The following is a 27,326-nucleotide window of genomic DNA, read 5'->3' as shown; positions in this document are numbered from 1 at the left end:
TGACCTGAGCTGAAGTCAGATGCTCAACTGACTGAGCCACCCAGGTGCCCCTCCTGTCTTTCTCTTACCCTATGGGTCTCTCCTTTACCTCTCCAGAAGACTACATGTTCCAGTATCCCGGGGCACTTGGCAGTCTTCTCTATCCATTCTGAAACTGAATCAACCACATTAGTTGCAGATTCATATATATCGTTACCTACTCAGTATCTAACTTGGATTTCTTAAGGACAACTCAGGATTACTGACTAAAATACAACTCTTTTATTTACTCTCTAATTCTTACAGGCCCCTAAACCACAGACCCAGACCAACATCTTGGAGTCATTGTTTCTTTCTTTTCTTTATACTTCATATCCAACATATCAACAAGTCTCATAATTTCCATTTTCAAAATATATTCCTGATCTGACCACTTCTCACATTGTCTACTGTTACCATGTTGGTCTAAGCCATCATTATCTTTTGTCTGGATTACTATAGCTTTCTCCAAACTGGTCTCCCTACTTCCACCCTGGACTCCCCTAGAGTCTTTTTTCTATAGCACCCAGAATGATTTCTTAAAGTCAGAAGTGGGAGCATGCTTCAATTCTGTTCCAATGCCTGGAGCCTTTCCATCTCTCTTCAGAGTAAAATCCAAACCCCAACAGTGGCTTACAAGGGTCTACATGTTATGGGTACTTGGCTTTCTTCCTATGTCACAAATGTACCAAATGGATTCCCTTCTCATGTGCTGTTCTTTTTTTCTTTTTTGGAAGGTCCTTCTCCAGATCTTTGCATTCTTCTTTCCTATAATTCAGATTTCCTCCAAAATGGCTTCTCCTGGACCCCCAACTTAAAATAGCATCCTTCTCTGACACTCTTCACTTAATTTGCTTCCCTTTTCTTCACAGAAGTTATAAGTTCTTCTGAAATAATTGTATATATTATTTGTTTACTTGCTTATTATCTTCCATAGACTGTAAGATTTATATATATATATATATATATATATATATATATATATACATACATACATATATATATATATCTCATTTATTGTCAGATTGGCTAACATACAGTATGTAAAGTGTGTTCTTGGTTTTTGGGGTAGATTCCCATGGTTCATTGCTTACATACAACACCCAGTGCTCATCCCAACAAGTGCCCTCCTCAATGCCCATCACCCATTTTCCCCTCTCTGCCGCCCCCTCAATCCATCTCAGTTTGTTCTCTGTATTTAAGAGTCTCTTGTGGTTTGCCTCCCTCCCTCTCTGTTTGCAACTATTTTTCATCCATCCCTTTCCCCATGGACTGTAAGCCTTAAGGGTCATGGATTTTGTTTGCTTGTCAGCCACCAGTGCCTAGAACAATGCTTGTCACATGGTTGATAATATACTGATTTATCTAATGTAAAAGGTTGAGATGGATAAAATGAGTGAGATATGCAGGTAATATTTAATCAGAAGTATGTTAGGAACATAACCTGTGCTAGAAGTAGATACATAGTAGGATATGTAATAGATATGTCACCTGGTAGAACTAAATATATAAAGTAGTGATCAGGACAAAATGACAAAACATAATTAGTGCATTCATGAGTGTTCAGAAAATAACAAGGAAAATTAAACTAGCCGCTCAAAATAACACATGAGAAAGATGAAAATAGGGAAGTAAAGGATCGTATAAGATGCCATGCAAAAAAGACTTTTCAAGGAAATACTATAAACACAGAAGTAGTAGAAAATCTTATTTAAAAAAATATGACTCTGGAAAGATGACTCTACTGTTATCTTCCAATAGAATTTATAATAATTATCATAAATATCTATGACTTTTTTAGAAGACAATGCTCTAAAGGATTCCTTTTTAAAAAAAAACCTATGTTATATAAAAAAAGACTAAAATCCTTCTTCTAAACAACTATCCATTTACTGTAATTTCAGTGATTTGTAGAATTATAATAGTATTTAGAAGGATACAATTTTAAGAGTGTGATTATATCTGAGCAGGTGCCATTTTTCTGTTGCTGAGGAAAAAAAAAAAGGCACTTCAAAGTGGACAAAGCCACAGCAGTTGGTTTACAATTACTCTGAAGATATGAATAAATATATTTGAAGACATGAATAAATAATAGTGTACTCCTTCACCACTTTTTAGGCTGCAGTTGAGTAATCTACAACATACATGTTTATAAGCTGCATTCATACAAATTATATGCTTTTTTGCTCATCCATTTATCTCAGAGGTGTAGATATTTAATCCCCAGATAATGTGCCTTTACCATTTCCCTTTACCATAATTTCTACTATACCTGAAAATATGTCTCTCTCTGAGAATAAAGCCCAGTATTTTTTTTTCACACAAGAATATTTTATTTGCAGGCCCCCTTTTCTCCTGATTGCTTTAATTTCTGGATTATTTTTAAGCTTGGTGAGGTTTTTGAACTTGTAAGGCCAAAAAAAATAATGTTTATGGGATAGCTTCTTTTGAGTATTATGTTCAAATTAAATACTGCAAATTCTTAAGCTAAATCAAGAAAAAGGACAAAAATGAAATGAATCAAATTCACCTAAACACGTAGTTCTGAATATATGCACAAGTACCTTGAGATACTTTGCCAGACATCTGCTGCATAGAAATATAAAGGAGGTATGGTCACTGCTCTCAGCTTGTAGAAGAGATAAAATACATACCACAACTGTCATACAAGATAGAATGTACGAGTTTCTTAGCAGAGAAGAAAGCTACAAGGTTCAAAATAATACATACTTGAGAAAAATATAAATTCAGATCCATGAGGAAAAAAAAAGGAGAAATTATTTCCAGTTTGGAACAAGAAGGGCTCGAGTGTCTACTATTTGTATTAAGGCTTCAAATATGATGTGATTATTGGCAAGTCGAGATAGAGAAAGAGATGCAAGCCAAAGAAGTAGCTTTAAATGCCTTGCTAAGAAGTTTGAACTTTACTCTGAAGGATTATTTTTGAGAAAGGAAAGGAGGAAAAAAATATATCTTAACCAAATCCATATTTGGGCCCAGTGCTATTTTCTGAACGCCAGACCCATATATCCAACTACTTACCAGACAGCCCTACTTGGAAGCCCAGAGGAAAGTGTAATTCAACATGTCCTGAACTAACTCATGTCTTTCTTCAGCCTGCTCCCCACTTTCACTCCACAGTGAAGCCTTTCTCTTCTTTCTCTAAATAGCATCAGCCACATTTTCCAAGCCAGAAATCTAAACATCATTCATGACCACTTCCTCTCCCTGATCTTTGAAGTTAACAAATCACTAAATTCCTTTATCTTTGCTGTGTCTACTTTGAAAGATTCTCTGTGTTTCTTTCTGTGTACTTCCACACTGCTAGCAGTCAGTACAGCACTGTTCTTAAGAGCTCACAATTGAAGCCTGACTGCCTGGGTTCTCACCTGGGCTCTGTACCCCAGTAGATGAGTGACCTTGGGAAATTATGCAACATTTCTATGCTTCAACTTCCTGATCTATAAAATGGGGATGATAACTGTACCCTCCGGTTGTTGTGAGGAATTTAAATGAATCATTATATGGAAGTGCTTAGAATCTGGTACATACCAACCACTATGTAAGTGTTTGCTTTTATTATATAACCATTGCTTGCCTAGACTACAGAAACAGCCTATTAATTGATCTCCTGGCTGTAATTTTAATCCACTCAAATATCTTTTCCAAAATGAAGCCAAGAGAATCTCTTTAAAATAGATATCTGATTATGCTTTTTTTTTTTTTTTTGGCACTTCCCTTAAATGACGTTTTATTGTCTTTATGGATTTCAGATTTCTTAACATGACCTTTACTTGGGCCCGGAGTGCCTCTGTCTACCTACTCTGTTCCTCCTAGACATTCAACTCATTCCCTCTAACACATTTTGCTGACTGTAAACATTGGGCCTTCAAATATACTCTTACTACCTCTTACTAGACTGCCCTTGACTTCCTCTTGCTTACCCAAATCTTATTCATAGTTTAATTGCCACTAGAATGTATATGTGGGCAGGAGAAAGATCCAGAAAGAACTATTAATGTGATAGGAAGTGAGTAAATAAAATTTATTGGGGAGAGGGAATGAACTGTATCAAATGCTGCTGCTAGATCAAGTCAGGTGAGAAATGAGAATGAGACTTGACCACTAGATTGATTTCACAACATGATTTCTTTAATAGCTTACTAAAGGAGTTATTAGTATTCTTAAAGTTGGAATTTTTATGTATTATAGTAGGTTTTTCAAAGCAGAATTTACAAGCCTTATGTATATTTATTTTAGGAATTTTACATTATAATAAAACTATATCTAACAATTCCAAAACTCTATACTACCAGTCAAGAATAGTCTCTTCATTGGGGAACCCAGTATAGATAACAAGCAGGAAAAAAAAAAAGGTAAGTTCAAGTTAATTCAAATCCCATTGTATAGCGAAAGGTAATCATTGGTTCACAATGATTTTCTGCCTACACATTTCTTCAGATATGGCAAGTACATATCAACCTTTGCTGTTACCTTTTGCTCTATTTCTTTATTATGAATGTACTTTATTTCAGAGCACATGTTCTTTTTTGTGGCTGGACATCTCTTCTTTGTCTTCTGCAACAAATCCCAGGACTGTCTCTGCCTTTATTAAAAACAAATGCATTACCTGACAGCAGAGCTTTTGTTGTTATATGTCAAGCAAAATGAAATGATTGTTAAAAATCTAATCATTGCCATTAATGGAATGATATTCATATAGTGGATATTTAAAGGGTTATATAGTAAGAAGTATTTGCAGAGTTTGTGGTCAAAGAGACCAAATAACTATGGTTAATGCTTTTCCTGCTTACTGTGATTCCTCATTATAAGAATATTTAATAGGAGACAATGAGTAAGTCATCAAATATAACTTACTCTGAATAGACCAAATATGGAGCTATTTCATAAAATTGTATAAAATTTCACTTTTTGCTCTTCTTTCTCTAAATAGTATCAGTTAAATTTCTCTAATCTGAAAAAATTATATATTTATATATAATAATTATACACACACACACTAATGTGCTTTTTTAAAAGTGTGAAATATATCCTCATTCTAGCTAATAGTTCTGCTTTTAATCACACTCTATAATTATAAACATTGTTATCCTTGATAAATCAAGCTATAATAATGTGTTCACTATAGTTATAACAATCTTTTCAGCCATTGTCTCAGTTCATTGATTTTGTTTACATGGAAATTAATAAAAATCAAGGCAAATAGAAATATATAGCTTATTTTGGGGAATGCATATATAACAGAACTTAATATTTAAGAATTTAAATATGGCTAAAATATAATCTTGACTTGTCCATGTCTTTAATAATGTTGAAAGCAAACCATTTAAGAGAGATATCTACTAAAGTCTATCTTTAAAATTTTCTAAGAAAAGCAGTGTGCAGTTCCCCCAGTTAAAAGCCATCCATTCCATCTTCTTTCTAACCCACTTTTCTGGTGTGATTTAATTCCTTCTTTCTTGACCTTTACTCAGAGGAAACAGATGAAGTAGGAAATAACTGCTTACTGCCACTCCTACAATATCCCTGAAATGTATTTTGGCTTGTGACCTTTAAATTATGGGGATAAATAAAATGAATCACATCTCTTCTTATGGACCTGATCTGTGGGGTCAAGATATGTTTGCTTTTCATCTGTATGGAAATGCTTTAGGCTGTGATTGCCATGGAATAGGTGAGGTCAGGTGAAGAATGGCCCGTTGCCTGTTGAGTCAGGCAGGAGACAAAACAATCATCTGAAATGGAAAAGTTAAGAAGTGGTAGATTATTTGTGAGAGAGATGGTGATTGCTGATGGTCACTTGCCCTCTGTGGGTGGGAGGCAAGGTGTGAGGACAGCATGAAAACGCCTGGGCAGAACACTGGGAGCTTACCTGTGGGTGACAGGGCTGTGAGAATAGGGCTTAAAGCTGAATAAAATGCCTCTGAAGTCCCATGACATTTTATCTCCCACTAACAAAAGATTTTGGGTAAACACCATTTTAACATTGAGGATGATTTTTCCCAATGAAAATTCACAGGCACTTTTAGAATTTCATCTGCCAATGATTTTTGTTTGATGAATTGAGTTCTAGTCTTACTTTCAAAAAATATAAGTGTTTCATAAAGCCTGATGGTATTTACAGAGATATAAAAGTTGAGAATCTAACCAGGGTTATCTGCTGTTTGAAATCAAGCATGATGATGTTTTCCTGTGAAATCCCTAGATCATTAACATTGCTTTAGTCAGCATTTAATAGGAAATGCATGCCTGTAAGATGAAAGTTAATTTACAGTTGAATGCTTCACTTCGGAGACAACTTGTCTGATTCAAACCCAGCATATTCTAAGCACATTGCCTGCTGCCTTTTCTTGGCTGTAGATATCGATGAGTGTGGGACTGGGAGGCATAGCTGTGCCAATGATACCATTTGCTTTAACTTGGACGGTGGATACGATTGTCGATGTCCTCATGGAAAGAACTGCACAGGGGACTGCATCCATGATGGAAAAATCAAGCACAATGGTCAGATTTGGGTGTTGGAAAATGACCGTTGCTCTGTCTGTTCATGTCAGGTTGGTATAAATAAAAAAAATTGTAATCACTTTTATTAGGATGTAGTTTGCATATATTTTAAGTGTACAGCTTGATGAATTTCAACAAATGCATGCATCTACTTAACCACTGTCACGTTTAGTAGAAAAGGACATTTCCATCCACTCAAATGTTATCTCTGTCCTTTCATAGTTAGTCCCATACTCTCAGCCCAAAGGAAACACTGATTTTGGTTACTGTAGGTTAGATTTCTTTATTCTAGAGCCCTATCTAGTAAGTAGTACTAGTCTGTTTTGGCTTCTTTCTCTCAGTATTATGTTTTTCGACATCCATTTATGTTCATTGCATATATCGGTAACCCATTTCTTTTTATTGCTGAATAGTATTCCATTATATGGAAATGCCACAATGTGTTTGTTTATTCACATGTTCGTAAAATTTTGTTGCTAACTATGCAAGTACTTCTGTAGTAACAATATCATATTTGAATGAATGCATGGATGAAGCCAAAATGGACATACTATGGCCTATAAGTGAGAACTATCTATTTGGATTATGTTTCAGTTTTAGAGGAATGTTCTACTTTGTTACCCTGTTGATAATAGAGATTTATGTTATAGTTAGGTAAATAACTTCATGTGCCGAGGGCTCAATTATTATGGAAGACATTGATCAGAGTGTGTACCAAAACTTAAGGTCTAATATGTCCCATAAACTTAATAATAGGTAAAGCTTGTTGACTACTAAATACAAATACATATGCCCTGACGCAAAACAAATTGAGGTAATATTCTAATCACTATACTAATCAACAAGTACATGTATATTTATGTATGCATACCCACGTTTATATAGACATAAGGACTGTGTAGTGGTTATTTCATGCTGGTATTTCTGGAAAATTTCTGGCCAAGAAATTGGAAGTTCTCCAGCTTGGGTAATTTCTGTGTGATAACTACAAAATGTAACTTTAAATCTATTACACTGATGTTAGTATATTGAGAAATGGAGGCTTTGGGGAACTGCTTTCATTTTTTCCTTCTCATACAGAATGGATTTGTAATGTGTCGAAGGATGGTCTGTGACTGTGAGAATCCCACGGTTGATCTTTTTTGCTGCCCTGAATGTGACCCAAGGCTTAGCAGCCAGTGCCTCCATCAAAATGGGGAAACCTTATACAACAGTGGTGACACCTGGGTCCAGAATTGCCAACAGTGCCGCTGCCTGGTGAGTTTAGCTACAGGAAGTAGAGGAAAAGTTCGGGCCCAGAATCTAACTAGGGAAACAATCTTGCCCTCCTGCATCCGCCGATAATCAGGACCTGGCCATAGTGCTGGCAGTTACAAAAAGTGAACCTGTTTAGGATGACAAGATGGTAGGCATGCAGTCAGGACCTGTGAAGGCACATCCTAGACTACATGTGGTGTGCCATGACGTGTATGTCTTTCCAGAGCTTGGAAGAAGAAAATACTCTCCTAGCATCTGCAATCCCATTCAGCCTCGGTCTAGCAGCATTCATGAAAAATATCATTGTTTTGTCCAAATAGAACTTTTATTAATCCATCTCTATCAGTCATGCTCAGAATTAAAAACAAACAAAAAACAAAAAAACAAAAAACAGAAACAAAAACACAAGCACATACTTTTTTTTCCCCCCTTCTAAATATTTTTACCATCACTGCTATTCTGGTGGCCACCCTGTTTTATACATGATATGGATTTGCAAAAAATATTTATTAGAATATTAGAATTGAATGTATATGTTTATAAAAGCTTTATTGGAAGCAATAGGTAAAAAAGAAAATGAAGACTTGATCAAGAAAACACCAGTATTTTTTCATTTGACCAAATTTTTGTTTCTTTCTGGTAGTGTAAATGAAAAGGGAAATTGGTCTATGTATCTTTATAGAAGAAAGTTTCACAGATGCTCCTTTTAAAGTCATGGCTAGTTTCCTTTCTATTTGTGTGAGGATATTTTGAAGGCAATGCTTTTTTTTGTTGCTTCCTTTTTATACTTTCAACCTAAAAATCAATTGAAAGAGCAAGGTCAGTTTTCTGTGCCTGAAGGCTGCTTTCATCTCCAAGACCATGAGATTCAGAATTATGAAGAAAATAGGAACAGGTGAGAACTACATTTTAAAAAGATCAAATTCACACAATTTTCCCATGTGGAATAAAGAAGACTGAAATCAGTTCCTGGTTGTTGTGGTTGTTGTTTTCTCCAAAGTCCCTAAACTGAGAAACATAAAAATGAACAAAGAAAACCTGACAAATTCCCTTCATATTTCAGTTTATTTTCTTGTAAATGGACAAAACTTTCTTTATGCAGAAGGGAATGAATGAGAAGGTAGAGGGGAAAATTTTTTAAATGAGAAAAAGCACCTAATACGCAAACCCTCTTCCATAGTAAATAATAATTCTTTGTCAGGGAAAAGATAGGAGCTTGTTTTATGAGAAAGGGCTGTTGTTTTTGTTCATTGTTGTTCTTGTTTAATCCTTGAGCACTCTTAAAGTCCAGTTGCAGTATAGACCTCAGCACTGTGATAGGGCTTTTGTTGATTCCCTGCCAGATTCACGGCTGTGAAGGTGTGAGTGTAAATATCCATCAGATGAATGGAGTATTTAGTAAACGCTGTGCTCCCTCTCTCCCTGCCTCCCTCCATGTCCTCCCTTCCTCTCCCTTTGCTCTTGCACATCTGCTTTCTTTACAGCAAGGGGAAGTTGACTGTTGGCCTCTGCCTTGCCCAGAGGTGGAGTGTGAATTCAGTGTCCTCCCAGAGAATGAGTGCTGCCGGCGTTGTGTCACTGACCCTTGCCAGGCTGACACCATTCGTAATGACATCACCAAAACTTGCCTGGATGAGATGAATGTGGTTCGCTTCACTGGGTCCTCTTGGATCAAACATGGCACCGAGTGTACTCTCTGCCAGTGCAAGGTAAAGCCTATTTATTAAATGCAAGTAGGGAGGGGCGCCTGGGTGGCTCAGTCAGTTGGGCGGCCGACTTCAGCTCAGGTCATGATCTCGCGGTCCGTGAGTTCAAGCCCCGCGTCAGGCTCTGTGCTGACAGCTCAGAGCCTGGAGCCTGTTTCAGATTCTGTGTCTCCCTCGCTCTCTGACCTTCCCCTGTTCATGCTCTGTCTCTCTCTGTCTCAAAAATGAATAAACGTTAAAAAAAAAATTTAATGCAAGTAGGGAACTTTTGGCCAGCTGTAACCCAGGGCTCCTCGATATTACTGTGCTCAACCTGGCCAATGGGAAGCATTTTATTTTTCCAATTTATTGTTCAAACAGAGGTGCGAGGAGGGCCACTCAGCTTTATTAGTGCCCAGGCTAACCACCCTGTGCATCCTCAAAGCACATTAAGGGAGAAGGAGATGCGTGATCAAAAAAACAGAATGATCAGTTATTTATGTCACCAGAACAAAAAGAACCTACTCAAATTGCCCTAAGGTATCTAACTGTACACATCTTAAAAAAAAAAAAAAATCTACAACACAAACTTCACGTTTCTTCTTTCATGATGGAAGACAATATTATTTTATTGATTTTTATCTGGTCCTTTTATGAGGTCTGTGAGATATATCGGCAAAGTAAATATATTACATTTTCCAAAGTGAAAATCAATATGGAAAAAATGGGCATATTTCTTGGTTCGTTGTGGTCAGTTGCATTGGGTTAAAAAATTTAAGATCTGTTGTTTACAATATTTTATTCCTACAGTTGGAGAAAAATCATTATAAAGATTTTTCTTCTTATTCTCATCGGAAAATAGAGCATGTGCCTTTTACTTCAATGAGAACAAAAATACAGATAATGTAGACAGTATACAGAGTTCATACATACTAGCAGAGTTGAAAGCATTCTACTTGATTATTGTTCCTACAAATATTTGATTTAGTGGTCACTGTATTTCATAGTCATAATTTTTGAATCAACACTAAAACTAAGTAAATAATCTGAAGGCTTAACAACAACATAAGAAAGCAAAGATTCAGATTTTTTCCAACGTAGTATAGTCAGATAACTATAACTACACTGCTTTTTAAAGTGAACAATTCCATTAATTTTTTTCAGTAGAGCAATTTAATTCAGATTCACTTGACACAAATTCTTACCAGAGTGGCTTGATGTAACAGGACAAAGAAATATAAAATGCTTTAAGCTTTGAGATAGTATTATCTATTTCAAACCAAAATTTCTGTCTCTTTCAATCAGTGTAATTTTTGTCAATCAAGCAAAGCTTTTTGAGTGAACATTTAATGCGGTTTTTGAAAGTGCATTAGCAAATTTGAAAGTTACTGCTACTACTGAAAGTGACTAATGTATATGCAGTGCTTTAATATACATTTAATCTGAGTACATTTAGCAGTGCATATCTAGAAACTTTAGCATTAATAACCAACAGGGAAATACTTTCTGACATTTCATTATCAATTAAAGTTGAGTCCCTTTACTTTCTTAATCTAACTAAGACTATTGTTCCGAGAAGTGACAGCAAAAATATATACCAGGCAATAGGATGAAAAACACACCAAATATGGCTCACACAGATACTTCCAATAAGAAAAATGCATTCAGAAATAGCAAAACATGAGAGTGTTTTCTGAGTGAAGAGCATGAACAAGCTTGTCATTTACTGTCTTAAAAACAACTAGTAGGATTCGGGGGCTCATGATAGTAATGTATTTCAGGAAATGTATTTTAGATTAGTTTCATTTTTTGACAAATAAATGCAGATTCTCAGAAGTTACTATTTGATGCTATTCCCGTTTTCCCTCATTAAATATGAGTTATAAAAATATGCTCTATTTTACCAAATCTGTCCCAAATACAAATTTTTATTATGTGTATTTTATGTTATTCTAAAAATAAAATGTATGCCAAACAGGCTCCAGATATTGCATTGGAGGTGAGCGCTTTTCACAATTTGGGGTTTTCAGAACGCCATTTTTACTTATTATCTCCCTGTCCTACCCACCCTATGAGTTATTTGAATATTTTAGTCAATGAAGACAAATTGTGCTGGTATTCTGCTGGTGCCAGGGTTGTAATGATAAACAAAACAGACACAATTGTTCCTGGAAATTATTGCTTAGCACCTTATTGTCTAGAGCTGTACCATCCAATATGGTTGTCCATAGCCAGATGTTGCTATTTAAGTTAATTAAAATTAAATAAAATTAAAGCTTCAATTTCTCAGTCATGGTGGCCACATTTCAACTGCTCAATAGCTACATTTGGCTAGTGGCTGTCATATTAGCACCTATAAAAAACGTTTCTGTCATCACAGGATGTTCTGCTGGACAGCACTGGTCTAGAGGTGAAGAATGCAGCGTCTAGAGTAAGGCTACCTGGATTCAAAGCCTGGTCAACCACACTAGCAATGTGACTTCAAGGGATGTTCATTAATTTCTCTGTGGTTCAGTTTGCCCACCTGAAAAATGAGAATATTAATAGGGATAATTTTAGTACCTACTTGGGATGGTTACTATAAGAATTGAAAAGATCCATAAAAAATGTTTCCTACACATTTCATACACAGAGTAAACATTCAATGTTAGCTATTATTGGTGGTGGTAGAGTAAATAGATAGTACTCAAGTTATGAAACAGATAAAGATGACATTCTAAACTGTGATGGATACTCTGAAGGAGACGTGCACTGTGCTAAAAGACTGTACAACATGTGTACCGGTTCTCTCCTTAGCAAATGACATTGAAGATAAGAACTGAAGAATTAGGAGTTGGCAGAGGGGAATTTTTTAAAGATGTCTTTTTATTAAAGATGTCTTCAGTTTTAATTTGCTTAGGAAAGAAAGAAAGAAAGAAAGAAAGAAAGAAAAGTTCCTCCATTCAGAAGTTAAAGTCTTGAGTCAAAAATGAATTACTAAGGTTGCTTTTCCTAAATCTAAGAGAGACCATGAATCCTTTGATGGGTCAGAGTAAGCTTTGAGCTTCAAACAATAAAGAGAGATGTGTCCAGTTGAGAAATAAATAGGAAGGGAGGAAGAGTTAGAGGGTAATTTCCTTTAGTAAATAATTACCAAATAGACCACTTGGAAACTGGAAACCAGGGAGCTACTTTTAATTCCTGGGGAGACTCTAGATGTAATACTGAAATAATTGAGGTATGAAGAAAATTAGAGTTTTATAAGGATGAAGGTCCTAACTTCCTAATCATTATCAGAAACAGCAGACTTAAAGTTTTGAAAGTGGACCTCTGTACTAATATTAGAATAGATAACTAGATCTATCTATGGAAACAAATGCCCCATAAATGAGAACGTTAAAATGAAGATTTTCATGTATGATCAGGAGAGATTTGCAAATCAATAGAGGAAGAAAGGATTATTCTATATATATATTGGAATATCATATGCCAAAATCAATTCTACATGGAAGATATGTTAGATATTAAAAATAAAAAGAAAATGTAATAAAATATTAATCAAAATTCTGGAAGGGAGATGCCTTTTCTAACATAAAAGTGATAAAATATACCTCAAGGGAAATTTAGAGCATCTATCTGTAGACAAATAAAATTAGCAAATTACGAAGTCACAACTAGAGACTGGAAAAATAGTCTTCCAGAACATATGATTTCTTTATTAAATTAAAAGCATGTAAAAATTAACAAGAAAAAGCATTTATTTCCCATAAATAAATAAGCAAAGAATGAATAAACAATTCACTAAAAAAATGCAGCTATTAAAAAAGAGATTATAGGGGCGCCTGGGTGGCGCAGTCGGTTAAGCGTCGGACTTCAGCCAGGTCACGATCTCGCGGTCCGTGAGTTCGAGCCCCGCGTCAGGCTCTGGGCTGATGGCTCAGAGCCTGGAGCCTGTTTCCGATTCTGTGTCTCCCTCTCTCTCTGCCCCTCCCCCGTTCATGCTCTGTCTCTCTCTGTCCCAAAAATAAATAAACGTTGAAAAAAAAATTAAAAAAAAAAAAAAGATTATACAACCTTTAAATTATTAAAATTCTAATGTAAGGGGCGCCTGGGTGGCGCAGTCGGTTAAGCGTCCGACTTCAGCCAGGTCACGATCTCGCGCTCCGTGAGTTCGAGCCCCGCGTCGGGCTCTGGGCTGATGGCTCAGAGCCTGGAGCCTGTTTCCGATTCTGTGTCTCCCTCTCTCTCTGTCCCTCCCCCGTTCATGCTCTGTCTCTCTCTGTCCCAAAAATAAATAAACGTTGAAAAAAAAAATTAAAAAAAAAAATAAATAAAATTCTAATGTAAACTAACATAATGAGTTATTATTTTCACATACTACAGTAAAAAAAAATTCACAATAATTTCCAATGCTGACAGAGCCATAACTGGAATTATAATTCTTATTTTTAGTGACATTGAAAAATACATGTCAACAGCTACACATACACCTCTTTGCCTACTCTCCATCCCAACTCAAACATCTTTTGTCCTATTAATCCCAGGTCTAAGAATATAACCTAAAGAAGCAATCTAAAATATGGAAGATGCTATGTGCAGTGCATGACAATTTTCACCTCAAAATTATTTGTCATATAAAATCAAGGAAGAAACCAAGGTGTCCAAAAACAGAAAAACAGTTAAATAAGTTCTAGTAACTCTATATGATTCAATAGATCATATTATATTGTATTTATGTAATATATAATTATATAATTATATTATTCAGCCATTGAAGTACTGCTTAAAATAAAAACTAAGCTAAAAATATATAATATACAGTTTAATTGCAAGAAGGTTGAAAATAAAAGAGTATGAAAATTAATTCTATGAAGATATACTAAATTATTGATGGTAATGGGATTTTTAAATATATGTTAATTACTCTATATACATATATCTAATCGATATAATTTTTAAGCAGATTAATATATTAATTATACAGTAAATGATTAATAAATGAATAAAAACTAAATATATTGAAATAAATAATATTAAAATATACTATACATATGTGATATATGAATATATTACTGAAAATTAAAAGCCAACTGTCTTCTAATCTTGATATTTTGGGTTTAGCACAAAAATAGTGACAATGACTTTTTTATAACTTTTAAAAAATACAGAATAAATATAACCGGAAATAACAGGGTGTTAAGAAGGGGCACCTGCATGGCTCAGGTGGTTGAGTGTGCAGCTCTTGATTTTGGCTCAGGTTATGATCTCACAGTTCATCATATTGAACCCTGCCTTCAGCTCTGCATTGATGGTGCGCAGCCTGCTTGGGATTCTGTGTCTCCATCTTTCTCTGCCCTTCCTGCACTCTCTCTCTCATAATAAATAAATAAATAATTTTATTTTTTATTTTTTAAAAATATTTTTAAATATTTATTTGTTTTTTGAGAAAGAGAGAGACAGAGCATGAGTGGAGGAGGGGCAGACAGAGAGGGAGACACAGAATCTGAAGCAGGTTGTTATGTGTTATCACAGCACAGAGCCCGATGTGGGACTTGAACCCAGGACTGTGAGCCAAAGTTGATCACTTAACCGAGCCACCCAAGTGCCCCAGTAAATAAACATTTTGTTTAAAAAAACAGGGTGTTAAGGAAATTTACTGTATACTACGTAAAAATAACTAGTTTTTATAATTCATTATAATAGGTTGTTACTATTCCTAATCAGACTAAATTTCAGTGGATCACCTTTGATTTTAGTTTTTATCAAGGTAATATTTATTATAGTGAAATGCATAGCTATTATGTGTATAATTTGATGAGTCTTATAAATCAAAATATAGAATATTTCCAACACTCTAGTGAGTACCTTTTTATCCCCTTCCAGGCACTACCTACTTACCATAGCAAACACCATTTAATTTCATTATAATAGATTTATTTTGCCTTTTAAAAATTTCATATAAAAGGAACCACACAGAATGTACTCTTTTATGTCTTCTGGTGAATTAACCATTTTATCATTATGTAACACACTCCTTTTCTCTAGCAAGGCTTCTAGACTTGAAGTCAATTTTTTCAAGTATTCATTTTATTTGGATCCATCTACTTTAAACCTATCTATGGTTTTATATTTAAACTGCATCCCTTATGGTTAATGTGTACTTAGTTTTTATTTTGTTATCCAGTATGACAATCTCTGTCTTTTAAATGAAGTGTTTGGTCTGTTTACATTTAGTGTCATTTTTGGTATTGGTGGATGTAGGGCTACCATTTTGCCATTTGTTTTATTTTTGTCCTATTGTTTACATTCTCACCCCTCCATTTCTTCCTTCTTTTTATTTTTATATTATTTAAATTGAATTTTTCTTTTGGCTTTTTAACTATAAGTTTTTATATTATTATTTTAGTTGTTGGTTTAGAGATCACATTATATACCATTAACTTATTACAGCATAATAAGATTTACTATTATACTACGTCACATAAAACATAAGAACTTCAGCATAGTAGAATTCCATCTCCCTTACCCTTTGAGCTATAATAATCATATATTTTATAGCCATGTAAACTATAAACCATAAAATTCCATGGTATTATATTTGCTTTAATCAGTCAAATATCTTTTAAGGAAATTCAGGGGAAAAGAAATGCCACATTTCATATTTATCCATATATCTGCCATTTCTAGTGTTCTTCATTTCTTCTCACATGTTTGAGTCTCCATCTGGTGTCACTTCCCTTCAGCTTTACTTTCCTTTAGCATTTTTCATATTGCAGATCTATTGGTAACAGATTCCCTCAACTTTCATTTATCTTTAAATATCTTTATTTTTGAAAGATATTTTTATTAAATATAGCATTCAGGATTCACAGATTTGTTCCCAGCATTTTAAAGGTGATACTCTATTGTTTTCATAGTGAGGATTCAACTGTAATTTGTATTTTTGTCTAAAATATGTATAAAATATGTCTTTTCCCCGTTTCCTTTCACAATTCTTTCTTTTTTAGAAGTTTGACTACGATGTACTTAGGTATGATTTTTGTGTGTATGTTTATTCTCTTTGGTGTTTGTTGGGCTTTTTGAGTATCTAAGTTGATGTTTTTTTTTCCATCAAATTAAGAAAATTTTGACCATGATTTCTTCAATTATCTTCAAATATTTTCTCTCCTCCCTCCTATTTTTCTGGGACTGTGATTACTCATACATTATATTGCTCAATACTATTCTTCTGAAGGTCACTGAAGCTTTATTTTTATATCAGTCTTTCTTCTCTTTGTTTTAAAATTGGATAATTTTTATTTTTTGTTTCAAATTTACGACTATTGCTTCTGCCATGTCTAATCTGCTGTTAAACCGGTCCAAAGAATTTTTCATTTCAAATATTGTACTTTCACTCCAAAATTTCCATTCAATTCTATTTATAGTTTTCTTTATCTGCTGAGATTTACCATCTATTTTTTTTTTTACCTCAAACATATTTAAAATGGATACTTTATAGTCTTTGTCTGCTAATTACTCCATCTGGATTATTTTTTAGTTATTTCTATTCACTGCTGTTTCTCTGGATTGAGTTACCTTTTCTTATTTTTCTTCACATATCCAATACTTGTTATGATTTATTAGATATTATGGATGATATATGGTATAGACCTTATGTTCTGTTAGCTTTCCCTGAAGACTATGTTTGTTCTAGCAGGTTGCAAATTACTGGCCAATCACCTTGCACTTATGAAAGCTTCATTTGACATTGGTTACATGGGTCTATTCCAGGTTTACCAATAGGTCTAGGGTAAGTCTCTTAATCTTGAGACCTTGTTTTACTCCCAATCATGGCCTTTTTGGGCTTTCAGTGAAAAACGTGAATTTTTTTATCAATCCTTCCTAACTTTGGAGGACACAAATTTTAAATACTGCTACCCACAGGAAGCAGCATTTGGAATCTCTCCCTTGGATCTTCCAGCCTTCAAGCTGCAACTGATTATTTCTTTAGTCTCTTCTGTAATTCAAAGACTTTGAAGTTGAGGAGAGTTTATATGCTGATTCACTTCCTCCTTTCTAGATATTTTCCTCTGAATTTACAACCCCTCTGGCAGCCCTAAAAGTTGTCCTCTGGTGTCTGGGGCCTATCAGATTGTGTCTTTCGGCTTGAGTTATTGTTAGCCTAAGCTGCACAGACCACAGAGTGCCGTAAGGGGAAATGCCAAGTAAAAATAAATCTCACACAATACATTTCCCTTCTTTCACAGATTGAAACCTCTCCACTGTCTGCCTGTTTTTGGTCACTATCTATTGCTTTCAAATTGTTATTTTTTATATTTTGTCCAGATCCTTTATAGTTATCTGTTGAAGGTTAGTTTTATATATAAGCAACTAGAACTCCAGTGGGATATTTTATTACTCATTCATGTATGAACTATGTTTCCCTAATTGAGGAGCTTCCAGTGGTATATGATTTGTGGAGCATTTATCTTGTTATAACAGAAACTATTGATATGGAATAAGAAAAACATTCCTGGAAGATTTTGGAAAATATACAGTCCCTTCCTCAAATATACTCATGGGAACCATAATAATGATTTTTCCACCCACAGGGTTCTAATGCCAGCTTCACATACTCTTTGGTAGAAAGCTCCAGAAATTCCCTCAAAAGCCATACAATTTGAGGAACGAACACTCTCAGGAACTGGTATATCCCTCATTTCATTGGGTCACTGGACTGGAAAAGATCGTGCAATGGTTATGAGCAGGATAACGAAGCTTTAAAATGCCACTAGAGATCCAAAAGATATTGAGATTTCCTCTGTCAGAATAAGAACTCTGCTCAATAAAAATTAAGAACAGAAGAGGATTAGCTTAAATTGATAATACTGTTCTTGGAAATAGACTAGTTTTTTCCTCATTTGGTGTGCTTCAACAAAGTTTAAAGTATCAAAATCTTTTCTAAGTTTTATCTTATAAAACAGACACTTTTGATTTTATCATATTAAAGTATAATACATTTTTAAATAATCTAAAGTCATTTATCTGAGAGGAAATACGAAATAGAGGATGGATTTTGGAGTCAGACTAACCTGAACTTTAATCCCAGCTATACAATTCACTAGCTGTGTGATTTTGGACATGATATTTAAGCTTTCTGATCTTCAGTTTCTGAATCTAGAAAGTGTGACTATTAATAGTGACCCATTGGGAATGGTGTGAGGTTGAAATTAGATAATGTATTTAAAGTGCCTGGCAAAGTGGCTGACACAGAGTATGCACTCAAGAAGTAGAAGGATATTATCATCTAATGATTATAATAATATTAACATTATCATCATTATTAGTTAGCTGGCTGAAGAAAGTAAGAGTGTACAAAGAATTAAAAGAGTGAGATATTTTTTCTTTTTTGTAATGCACTGTATTATTTTGGTATTTTATTATACAAATTAATTATGCATATCTGGCCTTTCCCTGCTATTTTTCCTGCTTTATCTCTACACTGTTTCCTTCACTAACTCAAGATTCTCACCCAGACCTTTTTTCAGCTTCTTAACTGAACAAAACTCTTTTCACTTTAAAGCCTTTACTTATTCTGTGCTTCCCTGTGCTTTTGGCCTACCCTTCCACACTGCCTTGAGGTCTTGGTTTAAATATCACTTCTACAGAGAAGTCTACCCTGGCCACCTAATCTAAGTCAGTCTCATGACACCACCTAATTTATTTCTTTTCTAGCAGTTTTCACAATTTTTGATTATATGTTTACTTGGTATTTATTATTTTTCTCCCTCTAAAAAACTGTAAGCCCTGCTCCGTGAAGATAGTGACATGTCTGCGTATTCATCAATATACCTAGGGCTCAATATATTCAATACATATTTTGTGAATAAATAAATTAGAGAACAAATGTAATCTAAGATGCCATGAGGTAAATAAAGCTAGTCTATGATTTGCCACAAATGACTGGGAATAATTGGTTCTACAATAATAGAGACATGAGAAGTGACTGGGCTATTGAACCTTAAGGAGTGCATAAATAATAAGTAAACCCCAGTTAGATTTATGTGTACCAATCAGTAAGTATGAGTATTTACTAATGGCTTAACAGCTTATATCATCCTTTTTCCTTTTTTTTTTCTTCTCTAGAATGGCCACATCTGTTGCTCAGTGGATCCACAGTGCCTTCAGGAACTGTGAAGTTAACTGTCTCACGGGAGATTTCTGTTTAAAGAATGTTCTTTCATTAAAAAGACCAAAAAAAAAAAAAAGTTAAAACTTAAAGTGGATGATTTGTGGGCAGCTAAGTGCAGCTTTGTTAATAGCTGAGTGAACATTCAATTATGAAATTTGTGAAGCTTGAGAAAATCACTAAAGGAAAATTCTTGGGGCAAAACGAGACTAGAATTCTGCTTCTACTGTGTCTGACATCACTGTGGTGGAAGAATGGGTGTGGAAGACACAGCACGACACCATGACCCCTGGATATAAAGCCTGAGCCCATCAGAGCTTTGAAAGCCTCTAGCTTCACTGGTGCAGAAAATTTTTCTCTAGATCAGAATCTTCACGAATCAGTTAGGTTCCTCACTGCAAAAAATAAAATAAAATAAAATAAAATGTAAGGCAGTGAATGAATTATATTTTCAGAAGCAAAGCAAAGAAGCTATAACGTGTTATGTACAGTATACACTCCGAAAAGAAATCTGAAACAAGTTATTGTAATGATAAAAATAATGCACAGGCATGGTTACTTAATATTTTCTAACAGGAAAAGTCATCCCTATTTCCTTGTTTTACTGCACTTAATATTATTTGGTTGGATTTGTTCAGTATAAGCTCGTTCTTGTGCAAAATTAAATAAATATTTCTCTTACCTTATAACATGTCTGAGTGTCTTGTTTAATGTGTTCGTTTTTCCCACAGATGCTTCAACATACAAGTTGCTTCCTAGTTCTGATGAAAAACTCCCACATGCTATCTCCAAATTGAAAGGTGATTTTCACTAAATTATATGTCTAAGTGGAGGATGTGACAGATACCTTCATTCTGCCTCTCTAGATGCTCTCGATCACCTTTTCTACCCTCTCTGTTTCCTGGGAGCTGATCTATGTAGACCATATTAATGGGTTCCCTTGTGCTCTGGGTTCTGGTCTGATTTCACCAATGGGGACCTCTGGCAGGATCTCAGAAAGAGGTAAACTTGGGGGTTTTATTCTGCTGGCTCCCTTCCTGCCAGATCACTACCACGATTAGCAGTATCACCTCACCGAAGGCTCCGTCTCCTGACACATGGCCCCCTCTGACTACCTACCCTTTCCAGGTTCTAATAACTTCTTCTCTTTGCTTCTTCTAGCTTAGTAAGAACTCTGGCTGTTTTGTTCTCAGGAGGTACCTGCCCTATTTCTTGTTGATTTCCCTATTTCCTGTCACATCTTTATGAATGGTCCCTTTGTTAAACTCTCTTTAATTAGGCAGCTTGTGTGTGCCATCTGTTTTCTGCCAGGGCTCTGACTGATACATCTAAGGAAGGGAGTATATAAGGATTGGGAATGTCTTGAAGAATTGGGCCTTCACATTTTGATATAAAAAAATTAAGGAATCCCAATGTTAGGAGGGACTATGACATTACATGTTAAATTTGTTGATATACTAGAGAATGTCAGGAGGAAAAAAGTAAACAGATTAATGACCCAATAAAAGATACATAATCCAATATTGCCCTATTCATATGTTTTGCATTAGGGTGAAAAACAAATACAAAATTATCAAATTAAATTTTAGCTGCATAGAGACTTTTTTTCTTTAAAGTAGAAAATGGAAATGGCCAGGATATGACCACCACAAGCTACAGAAATGGTTAAAGTGGCTTTTCACTATCCCTTCACCATTGCTAAGGAAACATTCTTACACTAGCTGAGCTGAAGGATAATTTATAAATGTCTTAATACTTAGGCATGTGTAATATTTATTGAATGTGTGAATTCAAGTATCTCTCTATATTCCCTGGATTTATCATAAATTATTTTTTCTGCTGCCTTTTTATATTTAATTTAAAATTTCAGCAGAGAACAGGGGTTTTTTTTTTTTCTGCTGTTATTTACTACGGTAAATAGCAACTTACTCTCCAAGAAGGTATTAATTTGAAGATATTTCCATGTGAGTTTTTCCTTATATACATTTTGGATTTCATATTAAATCTTCCTGAAAAAATATATTTATTTGCATTAATGAGAAGACTAAGAAACAGTGTGTGCATGGAGATGTGTGTATGTATGTGCATACGCACACCATCTTCATCCATATACTCATATATTCACCATTTGGATATTTTATGGCTTTCGAAAGAGGAAAAAGAAGCAAGACTGGAATTGCATATTCCCAATTTGTTATAAACCTTTGTAGGGCTCTGAGCATTTTGGTGGTTTTGCAGAAGCCTGGTTTCTATAGACTGCTAAATGAAAGAAAACTCTTATAACACTGAAAAGAGGGAAAAAATAAGATTATGTTCTCCCAAAGACTATTAAAACAATGAATGTGTTCAGATTGAATTTTTTCCCTTCAAGGTTTATACTGTAAAAAATAGATCCCTGGAGAAATACTGTTTACCCCGACAAGCAGTAATCAATTGCTTCTTAAGAACTTTTTTCTTTGAAAAAGAGGTGGTTAATGCCCTATTTCTTACTCTGGAGATAATTGGCAAAATGCCATAGTTGAATTATACCAACATTATGGGAAAGTGAGAGCTAAGAAGCATGAATTTAATCTGGGGGTACTTGGTTCTTTTAAAAGCATCTCTTGGTGACAATCCATGTTTTTTACATTTCTTATAGTTTCCCTTTTCTGAAAAGAAAAACACAATAATATTTAAATGTGATTCTTTGGTAATGTATGGCGATCCACATCATTTATCTCCCTTTTCGAAAGACTGCCATATTGCTTTTTTTCTCTGTCCTATATGGGGGTAAAGAGTGTGACGGGTTTGTTCAATTATACCACAATATCATGGAACTCTTTCAACTAACTTGGTTATCCATAGCCAAAGTTGAAACACTCTATAATTGCCTTTAAAAAAATGAATGGTATATCAAAGCTGTAAAACAGCAATCAATACTCTTGAGTATAAGAGTAGAAGTTACTCATTTGAACAAAGCTGCGATTACATGTGCTAAATAAAAAATCAGCTTCAGTTCACTAAGCATTAGCTCATCTATCAAAGCTCCATGTTGCTGAACAGTTTGGAGTTCCTCTGAAGGTCAGCAGGTTCCAGAGACCTGTGCATGGACGCAGTCCTGTTGATCTAGCGCTCAAACATCGATGAGACCAACTTTTTTTTAGAACAAGACATTTTGTTTTCATTTTTTCAAATGTAGAGTGTTAGTGGTACAATAGTAAATTGATCTCAGAGAGATTCCTGCCAAAAGGATACATAAGTGAATGCTTATGGTCTGTACACACTTTATTCATGGAGGTACCTGGACACTCATCCTCTGCACTCCCTTTGTTGCTGTGAAGTTGGCTCATTGTGTTCTTACTGACCTTTCATTATTGATGCACTGTTTTCTGCCCTAGAATTCAATATCTTCCATAAAGGAATTGTCAGCTCTTTGCAGAGTAATTGCCCTTACTTAATAGACCTGCAGGTAGAAGGGCAGGCATGCCTTGAGCTATAGTGGCCCTGGATCTGTGATGAAATAAATTGACAAAGAAGAGAACCATTGGAGGAGTTTTGAATAAAATACTCTGAGCTGCAATTTCCTATATATACCTTGTATTTACCAGGAGACCATGGCAACTTCCTCCAAACCTTTGGTCTTTGTACCGGGATGAAATCGTTGTTTGTAGTGATTGTTTACTTGGCAAATACTGAAATTCTTTATTGAATGACAAATGGCATAACGTGTTACCATCACCACCAAATTATTGCATTTAAAACATGCTCTCTCATTTATCTCCACTGTTAGGTGCTTTAAAAAAACACTCTGGAATAAGAGTATGACTATATGTAGAAGTAGAAATGATACCAAATTTAATTTTGCATAGTTTTCTTTCTCTTTTAGAAATACCTAGCTATAAATAGAGAAAAAAGAAAAATAGAAAATAGAATTTTCTAAAAATATATATAAAGAATCCAGGAATAAATCTACCAAAAGAGATGCATGGCCTTATGGAGAAAATATAAAACCACACTGAACAAATATTTTTGGAGGCCCCACCACATATCAGACACTGCTCTAGGCACTGTATGAAAAGCCTACACTATGAGCCAATTTCACAGCAACAGAGTTGGTGTACTGCAGAGTGGGAGTACCCAGGTACCACAGTGAATAAAGTATGTACGGAACACAAGCATTCGTGGATGGATGGATGTATTGCCTTCTTATGGAGTTCACATTCTAATGGGGAGGAAAGAAAATTAACAAATACAAACATGCTATGTCAGGTGGGGATGAATGCTAGGAAGAAAAAATAAGCTGGATTGAGGTTGTGAAATGGACAGGAGCGATAGTTTAGATAGGGTGTGCAGGAAGTACTCTTCTTGGTAAAGTGACATTGGAGCAAATACCTGAATGAAGTGAGGGGGTGAATCATCTGTGTTTCTGGAGGGAGAGAATTATAGAGAGAAAAATGTGTGAACAGGTCTGAGATGGGACCATGCTTTTATGTGTCTTAAGAGGAGCAAGACAGCTGAGACATAAAGAAGATGTGATTGGAGGAGTAGCTGGTGACCATATCACATAGGTCTTCCCAGGTCAAGGTTAACGATTTGTGTTTTCTTTTTAGTGAGATGGGAGTCATAAGAGGCTTTTGATCATAACTGTAACATAACTGGGCTGACAATTAAAAGGATCACATTTGCTCCTACGTAGAGAATAGACAGGGGAGTTGCAGGAAGGGTGAGATGTGGTAAGTGTGGAAGCAGAAGATGTATTCATACTGCAGAATATCGGACAAGATGATAAGGATTTGATCTAGGTTGGTAACAACAAGGGTGAGAAGTGAGAACCAATGGAATGTAACATTAAAGAAGATCCAACTAAATAAAAATATAGATAGGAAGATTAAATATCTTTAAAAGATCAATTCTCCCCAGTAGTTCTTTTTTTTTTTAAGTTTATTTTTTTATTTTGAGAGACACAGAGACAGCGTGAGTCAGGAAGGGGGTAGAGAGAGGGAGAGAGAGAAATCCCAGGCAGGCTCCTCGCTGCCAGCACAGAGCCCGATGTGGGGCTCAAACTCACATGAGGTCATGAGATCATGACCTAACCAAAACCAAAAGTCAGATACTTAACCGACCGAGCCACTCAGGCGCCCCTCCCCAGTAGTTCTAATAAGAAAAAAATTTATGTTTAAAAATAGTTCTTTTAAGGTGATCCTAAACTATCATAGAAAAACAAATGGCCAAGAATACTTTAAAGAATTATATCTGAGGGGGCACCTGAGTGGTTCAGCCAGTTACCCTTCCCACTCTCAATATCAGCCCAGGTCATGACGTCACTGTTCATCAGATGGGCTCCACATCGGGCTCTGCACTGACAGTGTGAATGAAGCCTGCTGGGGATTCTCTCTTCTCTTTCTTCCTCTCTGCCCCTCCCCCCCCTTCTCTCAAAATAAATAAACATTGAGGGCAGGAGAGACTTGTCCTACAACATACCAAGATGGTATAAAGCTGTAGAAATTAAGAGTATTGCTATAGAAATAAGACAGATGAGAGATCGATGTATATAATAGAATTAAGATCTCAGAAAACATCCCAAACATATGTGGATACTTGATACGTGACAGAGGTTACATTGAAGAGGTGGGCCTGTGGAAATTAGTTGTGGAAAAACAAAAACATGTCCTTATTTCACACAAATTAACCCCACATAGATTAAAGACCTAAATATAAAAAGTAACACAAACTTATGAAGAAATTTTAGGAGAATCTTTTTGACCTCAGAATATTTTATTTAAATTTTTTTAATGTTTATTTTATTTTTGAGACAGAGAGAGACAGAGTATGAACGGGGGAGGGTCAGAGAGAGAGGGAGACACAGAATCTGAAACAGGCTCCAGGCTCTGAGCGGTCAGCACAGAGCCCGATGCGGGGCTCGAGCCCACGGACCGCGAGGTCGTGACCTGAGCCGAAGTCGGACGCTTAACCGACTGAGCCACCCAGGTGCCCCAACCTCAGAATATTTTAAAAGAGACTCAAAAGGAATATATCATAAAATTATGGTTACATTCTATATGAAATTGATGAAAAGACCAGGCAGAGGCTTGAAAAAATATTGCCGTTATATATAACCACAAACGATTGGTAACCAGAACATATACACACACATACACTCACTCCTAAAAAGAAGAAAACTGCAGCGGTGCCTGGGTCGTTCAGTTGGTTGAGTCCAACGGCTCAGGTCATGATCTCATGGTTCTGTGAGTTCGAGCTCCACACTGGGCTCTGTGCTGACAGCTCCCAGTCTGGAGCCTGCTTCGGATTCTGTGTTTCCCTTTTTCTCTGCCCCTCCCCAACTCACAGTCTGTCTCTGTCTCTCTCTCTCAAAAATAAATAAACATTAAAAAAGGAAGAAGAAAAGTGCAAAGTATCCAAAGAAAAGTGAACAAAAGACACACACAGGTATTTCACAAGAAAAGAAACCCCAAAATGACTACTAAACGTGAAAATTTTCTTGGGGTCCCCAGTATGCAGGTAGGTTTATATTAAAACCATAATGGCAAAATTGAACTAAAAATTAATAAAGTTTGAAAGCAGGATAACACCAATTTTTGGTGAGAATGTGAAACAACAGGAACTCTTACACAGCAGTAGTGGTATTATACATTACACAAACTCCAAACCACTTTGGAGGGCAGTTTTGCAATACATGAAGTTGAGGATATGCACCCCTCATGCCCCAGTGTGTACTCTTAAGTACATGATCAACACCCACACTGTCCAAAACAGTAGCCACTAGTCATTTGTGGCTATTTAAATTTAAATTAATTGAATTAAATTAAATTAAATTAAATTAAAATTCAGTTCCTCAGTTGCTTGAGCAACTGTGACTATTGGCTTATCTACTGTATTGGACAGCACAATGGTAGTTCTATCATTACAGAAAGTTCCATTGGAATGGCACTAATCTATAGAAATTTTCGTACACATATACAAGAAGACATGTAAAGGATACTCATAGTAGCATTATTTGTAATAATGAAATTCTAGAAACTACTCAAATGTCAATCCATAGGATCACTGATAAACAAACTGTGGTATGCTTATATTTTGGAATCTTCTAGAACATGAAAATGAATAAGAATTACATATAATAACATGGATGAATCTCAGAAACGATGTTTAGGAAAAAAATCAAGATGCAAAAAATACACATATATTACAGTGTTTATATAAAGTTTTAAAATGTGCAAAACTTTGTATTATGTCTTAATATATTCATGCAAGTGTAATTATTTCAAAGTGCATGGAAATGACAGACATCAAATTAGGATAGTGGCTGTCTCCGAGAGGTAGCAGAGAAGTGCCGAGTATACAGGATATGTAACTGTGTTGGTAATATTTGTTTAACATTTTATTCTGTACATTTCAAATATTTCAAATAATGTTGTCTATTGCTGACATTCAGGTAAATGAATTCACAAATTGATTGAATTAAATAGAATTTACATTTCTATTCCCCAAAGGAAGCCAGTTAGTTTTTGACCGATATGTATGGAAGTCACAAGATTTGTGCGAGTAAGGCTTTAGACAATTATATATGGTAATAATGCCTAAAAGGTTTCTATTTCTAATAATTTATGTAAATAAATACAATATTTCTCCTTTAACACAAATAGTAAAAGAAAAAAACATGACCATGATCTCACCACTATTTTGATTATTTGTTC

General features: G+C 35.2%; 1 protein-coding gene across 1 annotated transcript in view; it reads left to right on the top strand.

Moving 5' to 3' along the window:
* Nucleotides 1-27,326, top strand: part of NELL2 (neural EGFL like 2) — a 363,516-nt gene that overhangs the window by 309,179 nt on the left and 27,011 nt on the right. The window contains exons 17-19 of the mRNA XM_047066347.1: nt 6,400-6,593; nt 7,624-7,800; nt 9,285-9,509. Of these exons, the coding sequence (XP_046922303.1) occupies nt 6,400-6,593; nt 7,624-7,800; nt 9,285-9,509 (596 nt within the window). The remainder of the gene's footprint in view (nt 1-6,399; nt 6,594-7,623; nt 7,801-9,284; nt 9,510-27,326) is intronic.

This window comes from Lynx rufus, unplaced genomic scaffold (genome assembly GCF_022079265.1).
Source record: "Lynx rufus isolate CCGP_SWC_20201006 ecotype Redwood Valley unplaced genomic scaffold, mLynRuf1.p SCAF_7, whole genome shotgun sequence".
NCBI lineage: Eukaryota > Metazoa > Chordata > Mammalia > Carnivora > Felidae > Lynx > Lynx rufus.
Note: the sequence above shows the minus strand (reverse complement) of the source record. Positions and strands in the feature narration are given on the sequence as shown.